The 18,531-nt window shown below is 35.8% G+C and overlaps 2 protein-coding genes across 3 annotated transcripts; one reads left to right on the forward strand and one right to left on the reverse strand.

The window, feature by feature from the left end:
* The first annotated feature begins 7,617 nt into the window (after nt 1-7,617).
* On the forward strand, nt 7,618-10,652 carry LOC122058479 (6-phosphogluconate dehydrogenase, decarboxylating 2). Of its 2 annotated transcripts, none has more exons than XM_042621176.1 (2): nt 7,618-7,972; nt 8,854-10,652. In XM_042621176.1, the coding sequence occupies exon 2, from the start codon at nt 8,865-8,867 to the stop codon at nt 10,329-10,331; it is 1,467 nt and encodes a 488-aa protein (XP_042477110.1). In that variant the 5' UTR covers nt 7,618-7,972; nt 8,854-8,864; the 3' UTR covers nt 10,332-10,652. The 2 variants fall into 2 exon arrangements, with proteins under 2 accessions (XP_042477110.1, XP_042477108.1); XM_042621174.1 differs by having other exon boundaries at nt 7,621-7,972; nt 8,857-10,652.
* Nucleotides 10,653-17,750: 7,098 nt separating this feature from the next.
* On the reverse strand, nt 17,751-18,212 carry LOC122094769 (protein SOB FIVE-LIKE 4-like). Its single transcript, XM_042665372.1, has one exon. The coding sequence runs from the start codon at nt 18,210-18,212 to the stop codon at nt 17,751-17,753; it is 462 nt and encodes a 153-aa protein (XP_042521306.1).
* Between the last annotated feature and the right edge of the window lie 319 nt (nt 18,213-18,531).

Consider the following 18,531-nt stretch of genomic DNA (forward strand, 5'->3'; position numbering starts at 1 on the left):
TTTTTCATAAGGTGAAGAAGGGAAAATTAAGAAGAAAAAAATTAAGAAAATTGTTTAGAAATATAGTTGTGACTTTTATTGATTTTTCAATAGAACCTCAGCAATTCAATTTCCTATTAAAACTAAAATATTTCAGTTATTTTAATCAAAGTCTTCAAAATTTCTTTGCCTCCATGTGGTCTGTTGTGTATAAGAATCAAAGAAAGAGAGTAGTTTGGATTTTGGTGAAGTAAAACATGAAATGAGTAAGACTTTAAAACCTAAAAACAGAAAATTTTTTTTTTTTTGGACAAAAGAAAAAAAAAATGCTTGGGCGAGTATGACTAGTCAAATCGTGCAATTAAAAATTGACCAAAAAAATAAAAAAAGCTGTTGTACGGGCCAAAACCGAAACCAAATCAATAACCCAAACAACCAATTAGTTTTGGGTTAAAACAAACTGTTTTGATTTGGGCTACTCATTCGGCTTAAGTTTTGACATGCTTATGACTTTATTTTCTCTTGAAGAACCCCATTTTTTTTTTTTGTATTTCTTTAGTAATTTCTTTGCCACATGATAAAGTGGGATTGGATGAAAAATTTATGAAAAAATTGACCTCATGACCTTTACTCACTTGTTAAGTTTCAGGCTTAGCAGAACTCGTCAAGTACCAAAACATAACATTAAAAAATTATTATCACGAAGAAGTTAGATATGTGGACCACAGAAAGAGTGCATGTATTTACACAAGAGTAAATGAATTGAGTTTTAGTATGAAATTTTACAAATTGTCAATCTACATCATTTCATTCATATCCAATTATCAAAATTACCAAGCCAACATTCTACATGAAAAAATTAGTCATACTCATCTATACAAATTTGTAGTGTCAGTTCAAAGATATATTTGCCATTTTAATATAATATTAAGTTTTAAAATACACATGACAACATAGTTGGTGAGAACAGAGATGGAAAAGGAAAGATAACCAAATACGAAAATAAAAATAAATTGTTTAAGAAAGGTAACATGTCAAATATAATTAATTATGAATACCTAAACATGAACACAAGAAAGTCTTCTTACTTATGCTGATTGATGTATGAGGTGTGCTTAGGGACACGAATTTAGGTATTAGTATCGCTAAACACTGATATCAATTTTAGATCAGATTGAATTAGCCATTTTTCCCATTGTTTTTTAAAGAAGTATATTTTTTTTTTACTGCTTTATCTTTGAAACGATATGAATAATGGATCTGAATTAGTCAGATATTAGTATCAAACTCAGTCATTACCGGAATGATATGACTAATTAGATTAATACATACAAATACTTAAAACCATGCTTAGAGACATTATTAGGCTTGAAATCCCGAGACATGGTGTATAGATCAATGAAACTTTTCATATTTTAAAGTCGTGATAAGGACACCATGATACCATCTCACACCATGAGGTCCACTCATACCAGCAATCCAGTTTTGACTTCAATTATTTTATTCTTAAAAAAAGGAAAGGGGTTCACATTAGGTGAATGTCACCAAGATTATTTTAGATTTTATAATTTTAAATGAAGTTTTCTTCTTTCCACGTCAGTGAAACAAATTTTTTTCATTTAATTTTTGAGAATTTTTTTTTTTTTTTTTGCATCGTGCAGTGTCATCGTGTAGTCATCAATGGCTATCAATAATTGTCCCCTTAATTACAAATAACCCATAATACCCATTGTTTCCATACCCCATGGACGCCATCGGAAGGCCTAAATCGAAATTGGACTACTGAAAAACTCATAATTTTATTTTTTCATCCTTGTTCTACTTCTCTTGGACATAACTTATATAAAGAAAATTTCAGAAAAAAAGAGGGGGAAGGGTGTGTGCAAGTGATTGCTACTTGGTCGTGTAGCTCGTTCATTAGTGTGGGGCTAGGGGTGTCAATATCTAAACTGGACCGGTTAAACTGGTCCGTATCAAAACTGATTAAACCCGATTCAAACCGAATTGGTGTCTTATTGGGTCGGTTTCGGTTTGTATTTTAAATTGAATTCGGTCTCGGTTTGGTTCGAGTTAGACCATTGGCCACCGGAAACGTCGAAAATGTGCACCAAAATTGGAATAGATCCAAACCGACCCGAGATAAAACCGAACTTAAAACTAACTACTACTCACGGACTAACTCACTAACCTAAGTGGGCCAACACTCACGTGGGCCAAGCCCAAGTGTCCAACACTAGCCCAAGTGCCCAACACAAAAATGTATCAACTCTCAACCTGTCGAAAGGCTTTTGAAGCCCTAATTTTTCAAAAGAATCAAAATCTAAGCAACTAAGCGAGTGAGTAGCAGTGGCCAGCGGCTATGGCTAACACCGCTAACCTGAAACTTGAAGTTGCAGCAGCTATGGATAATCTGAAACTTGAAGTTGAAAGTGAAGACTAAAGCCTTAATCACATACGCAGTTCACACTTCACACTACTCTGAAGTTTGAACCCAATTCGAAGCCTGCTGGTTGCCGATCGTCCCTCGACAGGTAAAACTCTTTTTTTTTTTTTTGATTGCACGGTTTGCACCTCGACAGCGATGATAGGGAAAGCCATAAAGCATTTGCTTTAATTGAGAACCAAAGCTTCCCTCCTCTAACAGCTGATTTGAGACCCCTGCAACCTTCAAGTTTTTTCTCTACAAATTTCAGCTCTTTCTCTAGTACTCTAGCCTCCAATATATCCTCTTTTGATTCAAGCTTCTCATCTTTTTTTGGCCCTTTTGTGAATAGAATATCTGAGTTGTTAACATGTGAATCTGAAGTTAGTCGTAAATGGTGATATAAAAGGACTGAAATGGGGTATCCGGGTATGCTTGTGAGGAGTTGGGTTGCATTAGTTGGATTTTAAAGAGGGTTTATCACCTAATTAAACCCTTCTAAATTTTCAATCTATTTGGTTGATCAAGTATTGAAATAAGATTCAAATTTCAGTCAATTTTATCCTTCCATATTTTATTTTTTAATCTTATTTCTGTTTTTTCAACTTCTTCAAATCTGAGTTTTTGAATCAAATTTTATGTTACCGATTTTTTGGAGTAAAGGATGATGGTTCATGCATGTTTTCTTCTTCTACCCTATTTTAGTGAATTATAAAAATATCATAGATGCATCCCAACAGTACCATGGTTAATGGTTTTCTTTGCGGAGCCTAGGAAAATTTTTAGAATGCGTATGCTAATATCTTTTTTTTTTTTAACTCAATGCAGTTCATACCTCATTTTAGATTATAGATTAGGCAGCATGCAATAGTGTATTATATAGGGCTAATTTAAGAAGGAAAGTGATTAAGATTTATAGAGGATCTCTTAATTAGGGCATATTCTTATTTGCTTCCAACTTAAAGAGGTCATTTTTGAATTTGTAATGCTTGATGTTCTTATTTTATTAACATGTCATATGTTTTCTTATTAATTATAGAAATGTCCATCAATTTAGAAGATGAGCCCGATTGTGGGTCAGATGCTGATGTTATATCTGATGATGGACCATATATTCCTAGAATTCCATCAACAGAACCTTCAAGTGTCGTAGCACTTGAAACAAATGAAACTACCAAAAGGAAAAAGAGTACAGTTTGGGATGAGTTCACAATCATTGATGGGAAGGGTTTTGATGATGGGAAGAACCAAGCTGAATGCAAAAGATGTAAGCAAGTTTATAAGGCTGATAGTAATATTAATGGAATTGGAAGTCTTAGGAGACATATTCTACATTGCCCAAAAAGGGAAAACAAAGAAAACACAAGCACCCAAATGATTTTGGGTGTAAATGAAGGGAAAGTGATGCTAAGAGACAAAAAAGTTGACCAAGATTTTGTGTGTGACCAAGTTACAAAGCTTATTATGAGACATGAGTTACCTTTAATTTTTGTTGAGTATGAGGAGTTCAGATAGTTAATTACATACATTTTTTCGGACTACACCCATATTGCTCGAAACACAAAAATGTTGGATATTTTGAGGTTATACAATTTGGAGTCCATTAGAATAAAAAATTTACTTAATTCATTTGCTGGGATGATTTCTTTGCAAGTGATTTGTGGACATCTATCACTAATGATGAATACATTGCTTTGACTGCCCATTCCATTGATAAGGATTAGGTGTTGCATAAGAAGTTATTGAAGTTTTGCATCATGCCATCTTCACACACTGGCATCCATATTTGTGAAATGGTTTCAAAAATCTTGTCTGACTGGGGTATTGATCGAAAATTGTTTTCAATTACTTTAGATAATGCCACAGCTAATTTCTGTTTGTTGACTTGCTGAAGAAAAATTTAAATTTGAAGAATGCTCTTTTATGTAGAGGATTACACTTTCATAATAGGTGTTGTGCACATATTCTCAATCTTATTCTACAAGATGGACTGAAATACATAGATGACTCTGTGGTGTTGGTGCGATCTAGTATGGCCTATGTGAAAGGATCACAAGCAAGGAAAGTAAAATTCTTGAAAATTTGTAAGCAATTGGGATTACAAAGTAGTAAGGGCTTACATGCTGATGTCTCCACAAGGTGGAATTCAACCTATCTCATGCTTGATTCTGTATTATTTTATTATAAAGCATTTGAGAACCTTGGACTAGTGGATGCCAACTTTAAAACTTGTCCTAGTTCTGAACAATGGTTGAAGATTAAGAGATTAACGAATTTTTTGTATCCCTTCTTCTATGCAATTACTGTTTTTCTTTCTGGTTCCAAGTATCCCACAGTAAATTTATATTTTGAAAATGTTTGAGAGATTCACAAAAGTTTATTACAAGAGGTATCACGTGGGCTCAACTTTATGAAGCCAATGACAGTGAAAATGAAGAAAAAATTTGACAAATATTGGAGTGAATATAGTCCAATTTTGGCCATTGCTTTGGTGTTTGATTCTCGATATAATCTTAGTTTTGTGACTTAGGCATTTTCTAAGCTTTGTAACCTAGACTTAAATGCATCTACTATGTGCAACAATGTGAGGAATTCTTTGTATCAATTGTTTAATGAATACAAGAGTATGCAACTAAGTGACTATGGTGTTCCTACACTTGTCCATTGTCCTGGGAGATCTAGAACAAGATTTGTAAGTAAATTTATATTCTGATAGTAATTTTGATTTATTTTTTAATACAAGTTTTCAACATTCATTGCTAATCTTATTAATGATTTATATTTCGGCTATTTCTCAATTTTCATAGGAATTTATGATATCCAAGCTTACTGAGGTGGATAATGGAAGTAAATCTCAATTGGATATATATCTAGATGAACCCAAAATCCCATTCAATGATAATGAATATGATGAGTATGATGTGTTGGCATTCTGGAAAGCAAATGGGTCAAGGTATCCAGATGTGGCTCGAATGGCTCGTGATGTCTTGGTTATACCAGTTTCCACAGTTGCTTCAGAGTCAGCTTTTAGCGTAGGGGCCATGTTATTGATAAATATCAGAGCAAAATCCTACCTACCAGTGTTGAAGCATTAATATGCCTTCGGGATTGGATGTTTGATATGACTTTAGAGGTAATTTTTCATTTAGAATATTTTTCATTTTTAATTGTCTTAATTAGTTGATTAGTGTCTTATTTTACTTTGTATATAGCTGAGCCTTTTGATGATCCCACTGACGTGGATAATGCACTTAGAAATGTGCTGGAACTATTGCACATTGAAAAGGAGAGAGGTGTAGTAGCTAGTTCTTCAGCTGGGCCTACTCCTAGAGAAGGATAAGTCCAATCATATTGAATAGGTATACCGTAGTTTACATTTGCATGTATTTCATAATTTATGTTTTGACAGTGTCATTATGTTGTCTTAAATATTCTCTCTTTTGGTTGTAGTTTCTTGGAATGGTAAGAGTGTAGGACACACTTGTGGTCTTAAGAGTAACTACTCAACACATCATTTTGGAGAACAAAGGGCTACAATATTTTAATGGAATATTGAAATATTTTGAGAAAGAAGATAGTCATTTGATATTTTGATGTAATATTAAATACTCTTTGAATGTTTTAGGTGAATGTTCTGTGATTTGTTTGATACTTTGACTATTTGCGTTAGTTATTAGCACACTATCTCTATTTTAGGTGGGTGATTCAGTGATTGAATCATTTTAATTTTTAGGTGGTCCGTGGTTGATTGAATGATTTGAATATTTGGTACTTTGATAGTTTAATACTTTATAGTTTGATGACTTGATGTTTTGATCTATGTTTTGTGCTTGATAAATTATTAGGTTTTCATGTATGAAAATTCATTTTTTCATGACTTGGTTTTTCATGTATGGGAATTCCTATTTACTGTTGGATACTTGAATTTTCATACTTTTACTGCCTTATTTAGTTGATCTTGTTCTGAAAGTCCCGCACTTAGTATATTATTTCCATTGTTGATGTATTTGTATGTAGAAAGAAAACGATTTCATGTTAGGCTCTTAAAAGTATTGGTTTCAGGTATTTCAGAGCTCTAATCGGTTTCATAAACTCAAGGGCCCTCATGTTTTGGATTATATTTGTCCACTAAATATTGATATGAATTCAATTACAAAATCATTGTTTTGTTCACCATAATTCAGAAATAGTTGTGTTTTAATTATATTTGTCCACCAAATATTGGTATACACTATATAGGCTCACAATGTCAAAAATAAATAAGGAAATCCTATGAACAGGTCCATACCGGCCCAAAGAGGTAGGACGAAGGATGAGTTCCAAAGGATGAAGTCATATCCACCCAACCTCCAAAGGATGAGGCCCGTGCTCATTTTTTTTTCAATTATCTGTTGGTTTCCTAATGGCTCCATACTGGTTTAAAAAACCGATCCAAACCGAAATGAACATGATAAATCCAAACCGGTACCAACCCCAATCCAAACCCAAATAGCACCAAATCCGACACCGGACCGAAACTGATAAATCCTTAATGGGGCGGTTTTGGTGTGATTTCAAAACTCACACCGAAACCGATGGCACTGGACCGAAATCACACCGACCCGGACCATTGACACCCCTATGTGGGGCCAACGAGCATGCCTACAGAGATATGAGTGAGAATTTTAACTTCATAAGGGGTGGGGCGGTAATTTTGCATGTCCTACGTGTAGACATAGGACCATGCGATTAGACAACTATGTTTTTAAGAAAAATAGAAGTTTAAAAAGCTTGAAAGGTAGCATGACCCTATAGTCAAACACATAAGGCCTTGAAATGAACACCCCACTCCCCTCATGAAAATTGGAAATCCCGTTCCTATTAATGCTTCTGGGCATATTCTCATTGGCCCTCATGTTGGCAAAGGAGGTGCATTACCTTTCGGGAAACCTAACTCATTGGGAAAATTAACTCTGTTCAGGAGTAGAACCTCTGAGCCAAAACACAGCATGTGACAAAATTAAAGCGAAAAATGTAACCCTATTAATTCTTCCAGCTAAACTTTTCTTAAAAAATACCAACTCCCAGCTCCCAAGTCGTGTACACCTGTTGTTTTTTTTGGTAATGAAAATAGGTTACTCTATGCTCGCGATCATAACCCGGGACCAGCCCGTTGACACGTTAAAACCTTGTGAGGTTTTGAATTATCTGGCAAAAATTTTAAAAGCCACGTGTCAGAACCCTATCGGACAGTGATTGACTAGTCTGCAAAGCGAATGACTAATTTGCAGATGTAGTTATTCTTAGTAGAAATCACGACTAGGGAGGAGGAGCCGAAGCGGGAAGAATAGGGAGAAGGTTTTCTAGACGGGCTTTTCCATTGTGGACTGGACGTGACTCCTGCGCTTGTAGATGTAATAGGCGTGAGCCGCGAAGGAAGAGAACTTTCCTATTGGTCAACCACTAATTTTGTCGAATTGTTTTTTCTTAGGTCTTGGAGGTCTCGCTGCTATTTAAATTGCTACAATCATTCATCTCTTGCAAAACCCATTTCTCTAATTCCTCTGGCAATCTTCTAGATTCTAATTACAGGTTGGGATTCTTTCTCTTTTCATTTGTTTTCTTCTGGGATTGAGTATTATCTTTCTAATTCTCTCTCTATATGTCTCATTATTTGATCTTTTGAGTTTTATATGAGAATTTGTGAGTTGCTTTATACTGGTTTTCAATCTATTGATGTTACCATCTTCGGATTTCTTTTTGTTGCAAATGGGTTGAAATTTCTCATCTGGGTTATGATATTGATGATGGTTCTCCTAAAAAAGTTCTATTTACATAAGTTTTACATATCAAGGATCACTCAGTTGTGGATATCGATGGTTTATTAGAGAATTCTTGCTGATGTTGTTTAAGAATCAGTGATTTTTCTTCTTACTGTTTAATTTAATAGTCTCTGTTTTGAATAACCAGTCGATTTGTAATCTAGAAATCATTGATTGATTGGTTCATGGGCTTGGCCTTTATTATTCTTCCCTTTCAATTTTAATTTAATTTGAAGATCCCCTTTTAGATTTATTCTGTTAGAGCTACCGAAGTATCTTGGACCAATGTGTTATGGCTTTTTTTTCCCCTTTTTTGAGTTTAATGGAAGAAGCAGAGTCCAATTGAAGGGAACAAAACATAATTTCAGTGGTTGACTCTTGACTATATATCACAAAAGTGCTGTGAATGGATCTAATCACACTGCTTGTTGTTTGATCAATGGTTATTACATTACGTCTACAAGCTTTCGGTATCTTGAATTACGAATTTACTCTTTAATATTATAAGAACAGAAAGTAGAATCATTTCCTTCTTTTTTCTTTTGTCTATTGTCTGGGTTTCTCAGGTATATGTCTTTTATATCAATGTCACTTGAGGAGTTCTGGATTACTATCTTGCCATCTACCACTGATAATCTCATACTTATCTAGCAGGGAACAAAATGGCTGACTCCTCAAAGCTGACAAGAATAGGCCTTGCGGGTCTTGCAGTCATGGGGCAAAATCTTGCCCTCAATATTGCTGAGAAAGGGTTCCCCATTTCTGTTTACAACAGGAGCACCATCAAAGTTGATGAGACTGTTGAAAGAGCCAAAAAAGAGGGAGATCTCCCTCTATTTGGCTTCCATGATCCTGAAGCCTTTGTTCAGTCAATCCAGAAACCTCGTGTCATCATCATGCTTGTTAAGGCTGGGGCCCCTGTTGACCAGACCATCAAAACCCTCTCTGTCTACCTGGAGAAAGGCGATTGTATCATTGATGGTGGTAATGAGTGGTATGAGAACACAGAGAGGAGAGCAAAAGCGATGGCTGAACTAGGTCTGCAATATTTAGGAATGGGAGTTTCAGGAGGTGAAGAAGGAGCCCGACATGGCCCCTCTTTGATGCCTGGAGGGTCCTTTGAAGCCTACAAGTCCATCGAGGATATCCTTCTCAAGGTGGCAGCACAGGTTCCTGACAGTGGTCCATGTGTTACCTATGTAGGCGAAGGAGGATCTGGTAATTTTGTAAAGATGGTGCACAATGGGATTGAATATGGTGATATGCAGTTGATTGCGGAGGCGTATGATGTTCTGAAATCAGTTGGAAAGCTTTCCAATGAGGAACTACACGAGGTTTTTTCAGAGTGGAACAAGGGGGAGCTTCTAAGCTTCTTGGTTGAGATCACTGCAGATATTTTCACAATTAAGGATGATAAGGCAGAGGGTCATTTGGTTGATAAGGTCTTGGACAAGACTGGAATGAAGGGTACTGGTAAATGGACTGTTCAGCAAGCTGCAGACCTATCAATTGCAGCTCCCACAATAGCAGCATCTTTGGATTCAAGGTTCCTCAGTGGAATGAAGGACGAAAGAGTTGAAGCTGCAAAGGTTTTCAAAGCAGCTGGTGTTGATGACATCTTTACTGATCAAGTTGTTGATAAGCAGCAACTGATTGATGACGTGAGGCAAGCTCTTTACGCAGCCAAGATTTGTAGCTACGCACAGGGGATGAATCTGATCCGTGCAAAGAGCATTGAGAAGGGCTGGGGCTTGAAGTTGGGGGAGCTGGCCAGAATATGGAAGGGGGGTTGTATCATCCGTGCTGTGTTCTTGGATCGTATCAAGAAGGCCTATGACAGGAACCCAGATCTTGCAAATCTTCTTGTCGACCCTGAGTTTGCGAAAGAAATTATTGAGCGACAATCTGCTTGGCGAAAAGTCGTCTCCCTTGCTATCAACTCTGGTATAAGCACTCCTGGTATGTCTGTTAGTCTTGCTTATTTCGATACTTACAGGAGGGCGAGGCTTCCAGCTAATTTAGTCCAAGCTCAAAGAGATTATTTTGGAGCTCACACCTACGAGAGGACTGATGTGTCAGGATCCTACCATACTGAATGGTTCAAGCTTGCGAATCAGTTAAAGCTGTAGACTTCATGCTCCTTGTCTTCAACTTGATCAAATTATGTCACTAAACCTAATAAGGTCCCATGGGAATGAGGAGTTGGGCAGGGATTACTTTTTGTTTTTGGTGGAATATCTGTTGAATTTGATAAATCAACTGCTGAATTGTTTGTATTTCTTTTTTATTGTATTTTTGTGTCTCTCCACGAGAAGATCCCCCTGCTTTTGGGATTCTGTTTTGAGGTTCCAATATAAACTCAAAATAAAAATGAATATGTAGAATCTTAATACCTCTGTCCATGTCATATTTGATTATGAAACTATTGCGAAAGCATTTTTTTGATCTAATTTTTGTCATGGGTCTCTCTTACATTATCCTGCTTGGTGGTTTCAACCCTTATTTGGCTTGTTTGGTGGTTTCGACCAATACTCTGCCAGTTGACATCGAAATTTGCCTTTTGTCCTTGTTACTGTTACAGAGATGTTTGCTAGGTCTTAACCTTTGTATCTGAACTCCACTTAAATCAGGTAATTGGCATTTTCCTTAATACTATTTTTCTTATATTTCTTCATCCTTATAATATCTGTAAATGATTAACTTTTTAAACTCACATTAAAAAAATTAATTTACAAGATTTCTTCCCCACTCCCCCCTCCCCCCTCCCACCTCCCACCTCCCACCTCCCACCTCCCACCTCTGATAACTATCCTTGTTAGGTAACTTATTTTCTTCATTGTGATAGAGCATGAGAATGTTTTCTTTTTTGTCATATTCGAGACCATGTTTGGTACCTGACATGAGAACATCTCTGTTGGACTGTTGATAATATGTTTCTTTGCATTGTAGATGCATTGTGTCTCAGTTATGCGTTAGTCGTGAGAATATGCCGAGGAATGTCTTGAGGCATAAAAAACTGATCTTTTTCCCTGTAGAAGTATGCTGAGACCTTTTCTAAATGAGCAGAATCTATGAAAAAGGCAGTCAGTACCATAGTTCTAGAGACCCTGTTACTAGGTATTGTAGGATTTGCATGTTCTTGTCAATTTTCATTTTATATTCACTTCTCCTTGTCCCATTGTTTCTGTTTGTTCTCTTGGGATTAGCCTGGCCTGTATTTTCAAGATGGTAATTCTCTCACCTAGCCTGATGTTTTTCACTACCCAAATCAGGATTGAGATCTTTAGTACCAAAGCTGAGGCCTTCTTCAAACTCATAACCCTGTCTACCTCAGCTAAATTCTAATATAATTTGGTTTTATGATTTTATTTCATTGGAAAAAAATGAACTTGAATTGGAAAATTTTGATTCTGACCAAGTCATTCACATTGAACAGTCTTTACATAATCTGCTGATATTTTATTTTTCAGCTTGGGTTCTTTATTGAAATGTTTTTATTCTACCAGTAACATGAACTCTATATGTAATGTTATGATCTTTTTTCAGAGATGCTCTCCCTCGTCCGTCTACCTCGTTAACCATTTGGGTCCTCCTATCGTAGAGATGATTCTTACGTCCCAATTGTTATGGTGTGGGAGATTTCTCACATTAGCCGCATAAAAGAACCTTCTTCCTTCTTGTTTTAAACCAATGCCATTTCCCTTTCTTTCCTTTTACTTGCAACCAAAGAGAGCCAATCAACATTTTTGAGTTCATTCTGAATGAAATGACACTCTGAAATGAAGAGAAAATCTCCCAAGAAGTAGGAGCTCTGAGACATGATCTTTTTTTTTTTCTGGATAGGTAATTTGTATGTATTAAGGAAAAAGGAAAAAAATAAAAATAAAAGTATAAATTAAGGCAACCCCTACAATCTTCTTTGGGCAGACCAAAAGAAAGGTTGAGAGGTTCATAAATTATACAGGACAAACCCTGTAACACAATTCATCTAATATAGAAAGAAAAGTTTTAACAATTAGGAAAAAATGTTATGAAAGGGTTAAGTAGCCCATTCATGAGAGCAAAGAAAGTATGAGACACTTTTCATGTGACGACTTTTCCACAGAAAGCTTCTCACTACTGGATGGATCAGGTTTCTAAAGACTTCAGGGCCACCGTCATCATTTGACTCTGAGACATGATCATGATGATGTTTTTGTTAGTGAAAGATCGAAAATTCTCTTGAGACTGATCGGATCTCTTGTAGACACCCAAAAGACCTCCACAATGAAGGCTAAAAGAGAAAGAGGACAAGAGGCACACACACAAGTCAAAGTGTTTTTCTATACTCACACCCATACCCCCATCCCAACCCCCCCCCCACCACACATGCACTTACACATGCATACATTCTCTCATTCTTGATCATGTGGGTCTATTGGCGTGGGAGATCGATCAACTACACTGACTGCGTCGTAAAACCTCCCCCTTCAATTTTTTTTGAACCTTGGTGAAATAGCTTAATTTGGATTGGTAGCCTGGGTAGTTTAGGGGACCCCAAGTTGACCTTATGTGATCTCTTGGGGGTTATGCTATGGCCTATTTGTTGTTGTATTCTTTCTCTTGTACCTTAGCAATCTTGGTCAATAAAATTTCTTTATTATGCATTAAGAAAGCTCCATTTTTTTTCTGGAAAAAACAAAGAAGCAAAAGAGAACATTTTCCCCAATTAAGTAGGATTTTACATCATTTTCTTAGGAAAAGGGAGTAGTAAACTTTATATGGATGAAAACTTTCATATAAAACATAATTTGCACTAAAAAATTTACAATGAGCCTTTCCATTAGACTAGAAATGGTGTGTTTCAAGGGAAATAAAGGGAAGGGTAGAGAAATAAATCAATATTAAAAATGAATCTTTTGTAATCATTACCTAATGTACCTATGTAATTATCTCCAAATAATTCCAAATTTGGGTTTAAAATTTTACTTTACATGGCAATCAAATCCTTTGGATGTGAAAAATAAAATAAAATTTGAATTTGAAGACAGACAAAGTTTTCCTTCACCCACAAAGAAGAGTCTCTTAATTCATGGATCCTGATGATTGGATGGAATTCTAGAATAGTTCCAAAGACATGTAGGACTTCATACACAATAAGGGGCAGATGGAATAATGATATCCCAATGGCTAGATTCTCTTCAACAATAATGAAAGAAAACCTTCGCCTTTGTATAATATTAAATATGTTGAGCTAAGAAATCCTGGAAGGCGAAATCCTAGCATGTGCATTAGCCATAGACTTTCGCCATGCAAAGGCGCACACCTTGGCAAAGTGTCAACCTCAGATCCAGTAGTCCAAAAATCAATTGTAATAGGGAACCCTACTACCTCTGGTAAGGGCAAGAGAATGTCATCGTGCCAATTAGATCAAGGAACCTAATCCAAGATAAACAATGAGAAACTTGCTACTTATTGATGTTGAAATCCGGTTTCCACTTCTGAAATGTCAATAGCTCTCCTTCAATCCGACAGGGACCTTGTTTCCATATCTTGGCCATATTAGTCACAAAATATAAAGCCACAACTTTGAATCTAGTTCTATAATGTGTTGACAAAATCCTGCAAATATTTCGTAGGAAGTGTAGAAACGCAACCCTAAAACGATGCAGAAGATTATGAAAAAACAAAACAAACAATGCACACGGATTTTACGAGGTTCGGCAAGGTTGCCTACGTCCCCGGTGAGATGAGATCCTGCTTCACTATCAATGGAGAATAGGGTTACAGCGCTCGTCCTCACATCTCTCAATATTGCTTGCATTAGAGAGAAAGAAACCCTCGCTACAAATATATAGCGGAAAAAACCTAATCCGGAAAGTACACAATTGCCCTTAAATAAAAAATTCGAGCGGGGGGCTGCGCCCCCCACACCCCCTGCTATGCAGGGGGCCTCCTGCCCCCTTGCAACCCCCATGGCCCGCTAATCGGCTAGCGGGACCACCGTCCTGCCTGTTTAGGTGCTGCAGCAGTACTCCCTGGATTAAACTGCGATGGAATACAATACATCATACACCAACAGGAAGGATGTGCAAGTTTAGCCTACTAATTAAAGATAATCGGTGCTTACTCGTGTATTTGTACTACCTCAGACATGCATAGAGGATTTGTCTAGTTGCGAATGAAATAACGAGAAGGGAAGTAAAATTAAATCATTGTCAAATAAAAAGGAACTTTTGTAATTATTATCCAACATTACTTTGTAACTATCTCCAAATCATTCCAATTTTGATTAAATTTTACTTTACTTTGCACTCAAATCCCTTAGATTTGAAAAAAAAAAAATCTGAAAAATATAATGGTTATAGAAAAAGGTTTTTTGAGCTGGGAAGGAATTCTAGCACCCTCTCTATATCTCCTCACATGAAATGACCTCTCCCTACAAGAAAAATGGGGCATTACCTACACTTAGGTAGAGAATATAGTAGCGATAAAAATCTAAGTACCTCATTCAGTGGTGATAAAAAAAAAATATATATATATATATAGCGTCAATATATATAAAATATCTGGAGTGGTAATATATTGCTGCCACTATATATAAGAATTCAACCATAATATATTATCGCCTGCATTTGGAGATATTTGGTAGTGATTATTATATACTGCTTCTGATTGATCCTAATTAAAATTTGGATAAAATTTATCGCAATGGAAGTGAATGTGATATTATATATTTAAAGCCAATAATATTTTACTGCTGTTATTTGTAAGGAGTTAGCATCGACATAATATTACCGCCTCTACAACAACAACAACAATCATAACCTTATCCCAACTTTACCGCTTCTAATTGATCCTAATTAAAAATAATAATGTTTTAACTATTTTTTTAGTCAAACGTGATGCTATATTGCTGCCATTTTTTTAAGTGAGTATTTAGCAGAAGTAACATATAACTGCCTCTATTTGGTAGTATTTGGCATAGTGGCGACTCCAGCACATTATCTCATCTCATTTCTCTTCAAGGATTGGAGATAAGTTGAAGTATAATCTCCCTCTTTTTTCCACCAACAGTGGTAGGGTAAAAAGGGATGGCTGCCACAACGGATGGCGTTGGTTCTCACAGTGGACCATATGGACAGGATGTCTAGTTTTGTCCCTAGTTGTGAACATTTTAAGACATAACAGTTGTGAACACTTTAGGACATAACCTCCTAACATCAATTACCATAATAAATAAATAAAAATCAGTTAATATTAAATAATCTTATTTGATTTTACAATTATAGATGGGCAAGAAATTCATTACTTGAGACTGATTCGTTTTTTGGGGACTCTCATGGAGTATGCTCATGCTCACCTTGAGTGTTTTATCATTAGGTCATTTCTAATATCTTTCTTTTAATTGTGCCTTATCATGGAGTATGCTTATGCTTCCTCAAGCATATTATTAACATAGCATGTATGAAGTAATTAGAACTTAATATGCTAGAGAAAGTGAGCATTTCATTTCTTTGGCCTCTTAAGGATGAGATTCAAGTTTGCAGTCTCATGATGGAGTCTCGGCGGTGTTCCATAAGACATGGGATTTTGTTCATAGGGAAGTGGTTGGTTTTGTTCATGAATTCTTTCACTTTAGCTCTTACCTTGCCTTTTGGTACTAACCACACTCTAATCACTTTCGTTTCCTAAAAAGGAAATTATTTTCAAGCGCTTGGCGCGAAAGTTTCAACCTTTCCTGCCAAATTTATATCTCCTTATTTAGCTACTATTTTTACAGGCAGGCAAATTTTGATAATATTTTAATTGCTTATGAATTAATTCACTATATTGAACATAGCAAAATAAAACACAAGGGTGGGCAGCTATTTAGACATGTCAAGAATATGATAGATTGGAATGGGGTTACATTAGGGCGCTATTTCAGTTTCTTGGTTTCTCTTAGCATTGGTGTGACTTCATTAGTGTTCTGATCTCTTCAGTCTCATACTTTATTAAGCTTAAGGGTTCTAGTTATAATTTCTTTGAGTCCTCTAGCCTAGGTGCATAAGACAAAGATACCCCTTAAGCCCCTATTTATTCTTACAATGGAGGAATTGTCTAAGCTTCTTTTATTGTTTAGTGACTTAAAGTTGTTTAAGGGTATTAAATTGTCAAGATCTAACCCTGAAATATCCCAATTATTGTTTTTTAGGCTCTCCAACATTTTGGCATTTCAGGGAATTCTAAATTTGTTTCAAGACCTTGCCAGTCAGAAGTTAAATTTTGAGAAGAATGAAATTTTCTCACGCAAAAACACTCCTCAGAATATAGGCAGCAAATATGCTCTCACATTAAGATGAAAGAAATTACTCTGACCAAATTTTACTAGGAGCTCCAATGTGTGTGTGTGTGTGTGAGAGAGAGAGAGGCAATAACTTAGGAACCTTTTCTTCTTGTTTTGATGCCTACTTTTGACTCTTAACCTATACAGATCTATCTTGTGTCTCCTTACTAAAACTAAAGCATCATTATGTTAGGTTCATTTGTTATCTTTCGAGATATGTTCTATTAGAAGTTTCTTTTCCATGGTTGGCTATCCGTGATCAGAGTAAAAAACTCATGATTACATGTTACTTTTGCAGGAAAGTCAAACAGTTGAGATTTGGGCTCATATTTGTAGGGAAACAAAATTAGAAACTGCGACTAGTTAATTTTCAGTATATATTATAGTGACTAATGCATCTCTTTAACACATCATGCCTCTCACAAAAGTTTTTAAGTACAAGACTGTCTCAATATACCTTTATAGATGTATTTATTGTCACTTGTATTTTAAAAATTATTTGAATGTGACTTATCATCACATGATTCGGGAGATCTGTTTGTCCTGTATGCTTTTTTTATATACAAATGAAATGACTGGATTTATCTCGAAACATAAAAATCTGTTATATCAGAAGGAAAAAAAATATATCATTAAAAATTATATTCTTGCTTCGGAGTGAATCAAATCAATTCATAAAAATGAGGCCAAGTGCATCCAATCTTTAAAGAACCATTTTTTGTTAAAGAAAGAAACAAGAAAAGAGAAAAGAAAAGGAACCCAAATATCCATTCTCTCTTATAATAAATTATAGGGTTATGAATCAAATTAAGTTTGTGTATTGCTGATTGATTCCTAAACTCCAATGGAACCAGTAAGAGAGAATTGAAGTTGAATGAATCTAGGAATATAGATCAACTACCCAAAATAGGAGTTATAATTAACCATAAATAAAGCACAAATCAAATGGAACTAAGAACCGATTAACTATATATGCTTTGTACTACTGATGAGATATCTCATGGTAAGAGAGGTGTATTTGTAAACTAAATAATGAAGAACACAAATAAAACAGACAACCCATGAACATCTATGTATGCATAGATATGATACATGACCCAACAATCACACATGGAGCATAGAGGACAGGCATATATGGATTATGGTCTAAGCTTGAACATTTGTAAGCTTTAATACATAAAAGAACAACTTACTACAGTATCTCAAGGAAATTTGAGGAAAATAAGAAACTTTCTCCTTACTATTTTCCCTTCTCTATCCAACTGGTTTTCCTTACCTTGACACCACTGTTGACAGAACTAGTAGCACTATTTGCCTGTTTCACAGCTTCTCTTCCTCTCACTTCATCCTCTTTTTTCTTCTCCTTCTTCTTCTGTCTGTAAGATTTGGTGTAAGAATAGCATGTGTGTTCATCCTCATCCTCTTCCTGATCATGATCATGCTTGAACTGAATCATGTCTTGACCACTCTCATACACATGTTCACCTTCACAATGGTTATTGGGACCAGTTGAGGCATCAGAAACCATGGAGTCATCACTGTCATCCTTTCCATCATCATCATCATCATCAGCAGCAGCAGCAGCATGGTCCTCATAATCATCTTCATGGTGCACAGGAGAAGCAACATATGTAGTCCATCCAGATTCACTGCTGCTCATGCATTCTTCTGTACCTCCAAAGAGTTGGGAAGAAGAATCCATTACTGTAGGTAGAGGGAAGAAAGAGAAACAACAGAAGGAGACCCAACAAACAAAGAGATTACAGAACTGAGAGTTCTTAAATAGGAAACCAAAGAGCTGTTTGTATTCTCTAAAGTCTAAACAACAGTTAATACTGATATCACCTTGGAAACCCAATTATGTCTTTTAGTATTTCTGAACCCTAGTCAACCAAAAGTAACCTTCAGAGAAAATAACATTTAGAGAGAGAAAGAGAGGAACCCATCTCACAATTTCAAAGATTATATAAAACCCACATTATTGAATAGGTAGAGTAAACTCTACCAGACTACCACCACCA

This window comes from Macadamia integrifolia, chromosome 12 (genome assembly GCF_013358625.1).
Source record: "Macadamia integrifolia cultivar HAES 741 chromosome 12, SCU_Mint_v3, whole genome shotgun sequence".
Classification (NCBI taxonomy): Eukaryota; Viridiplantae; Streptophyta; class Magnoliopsida; order Proteales; family Proteaceae; genus Macadamia; species Macadamia integrifolia.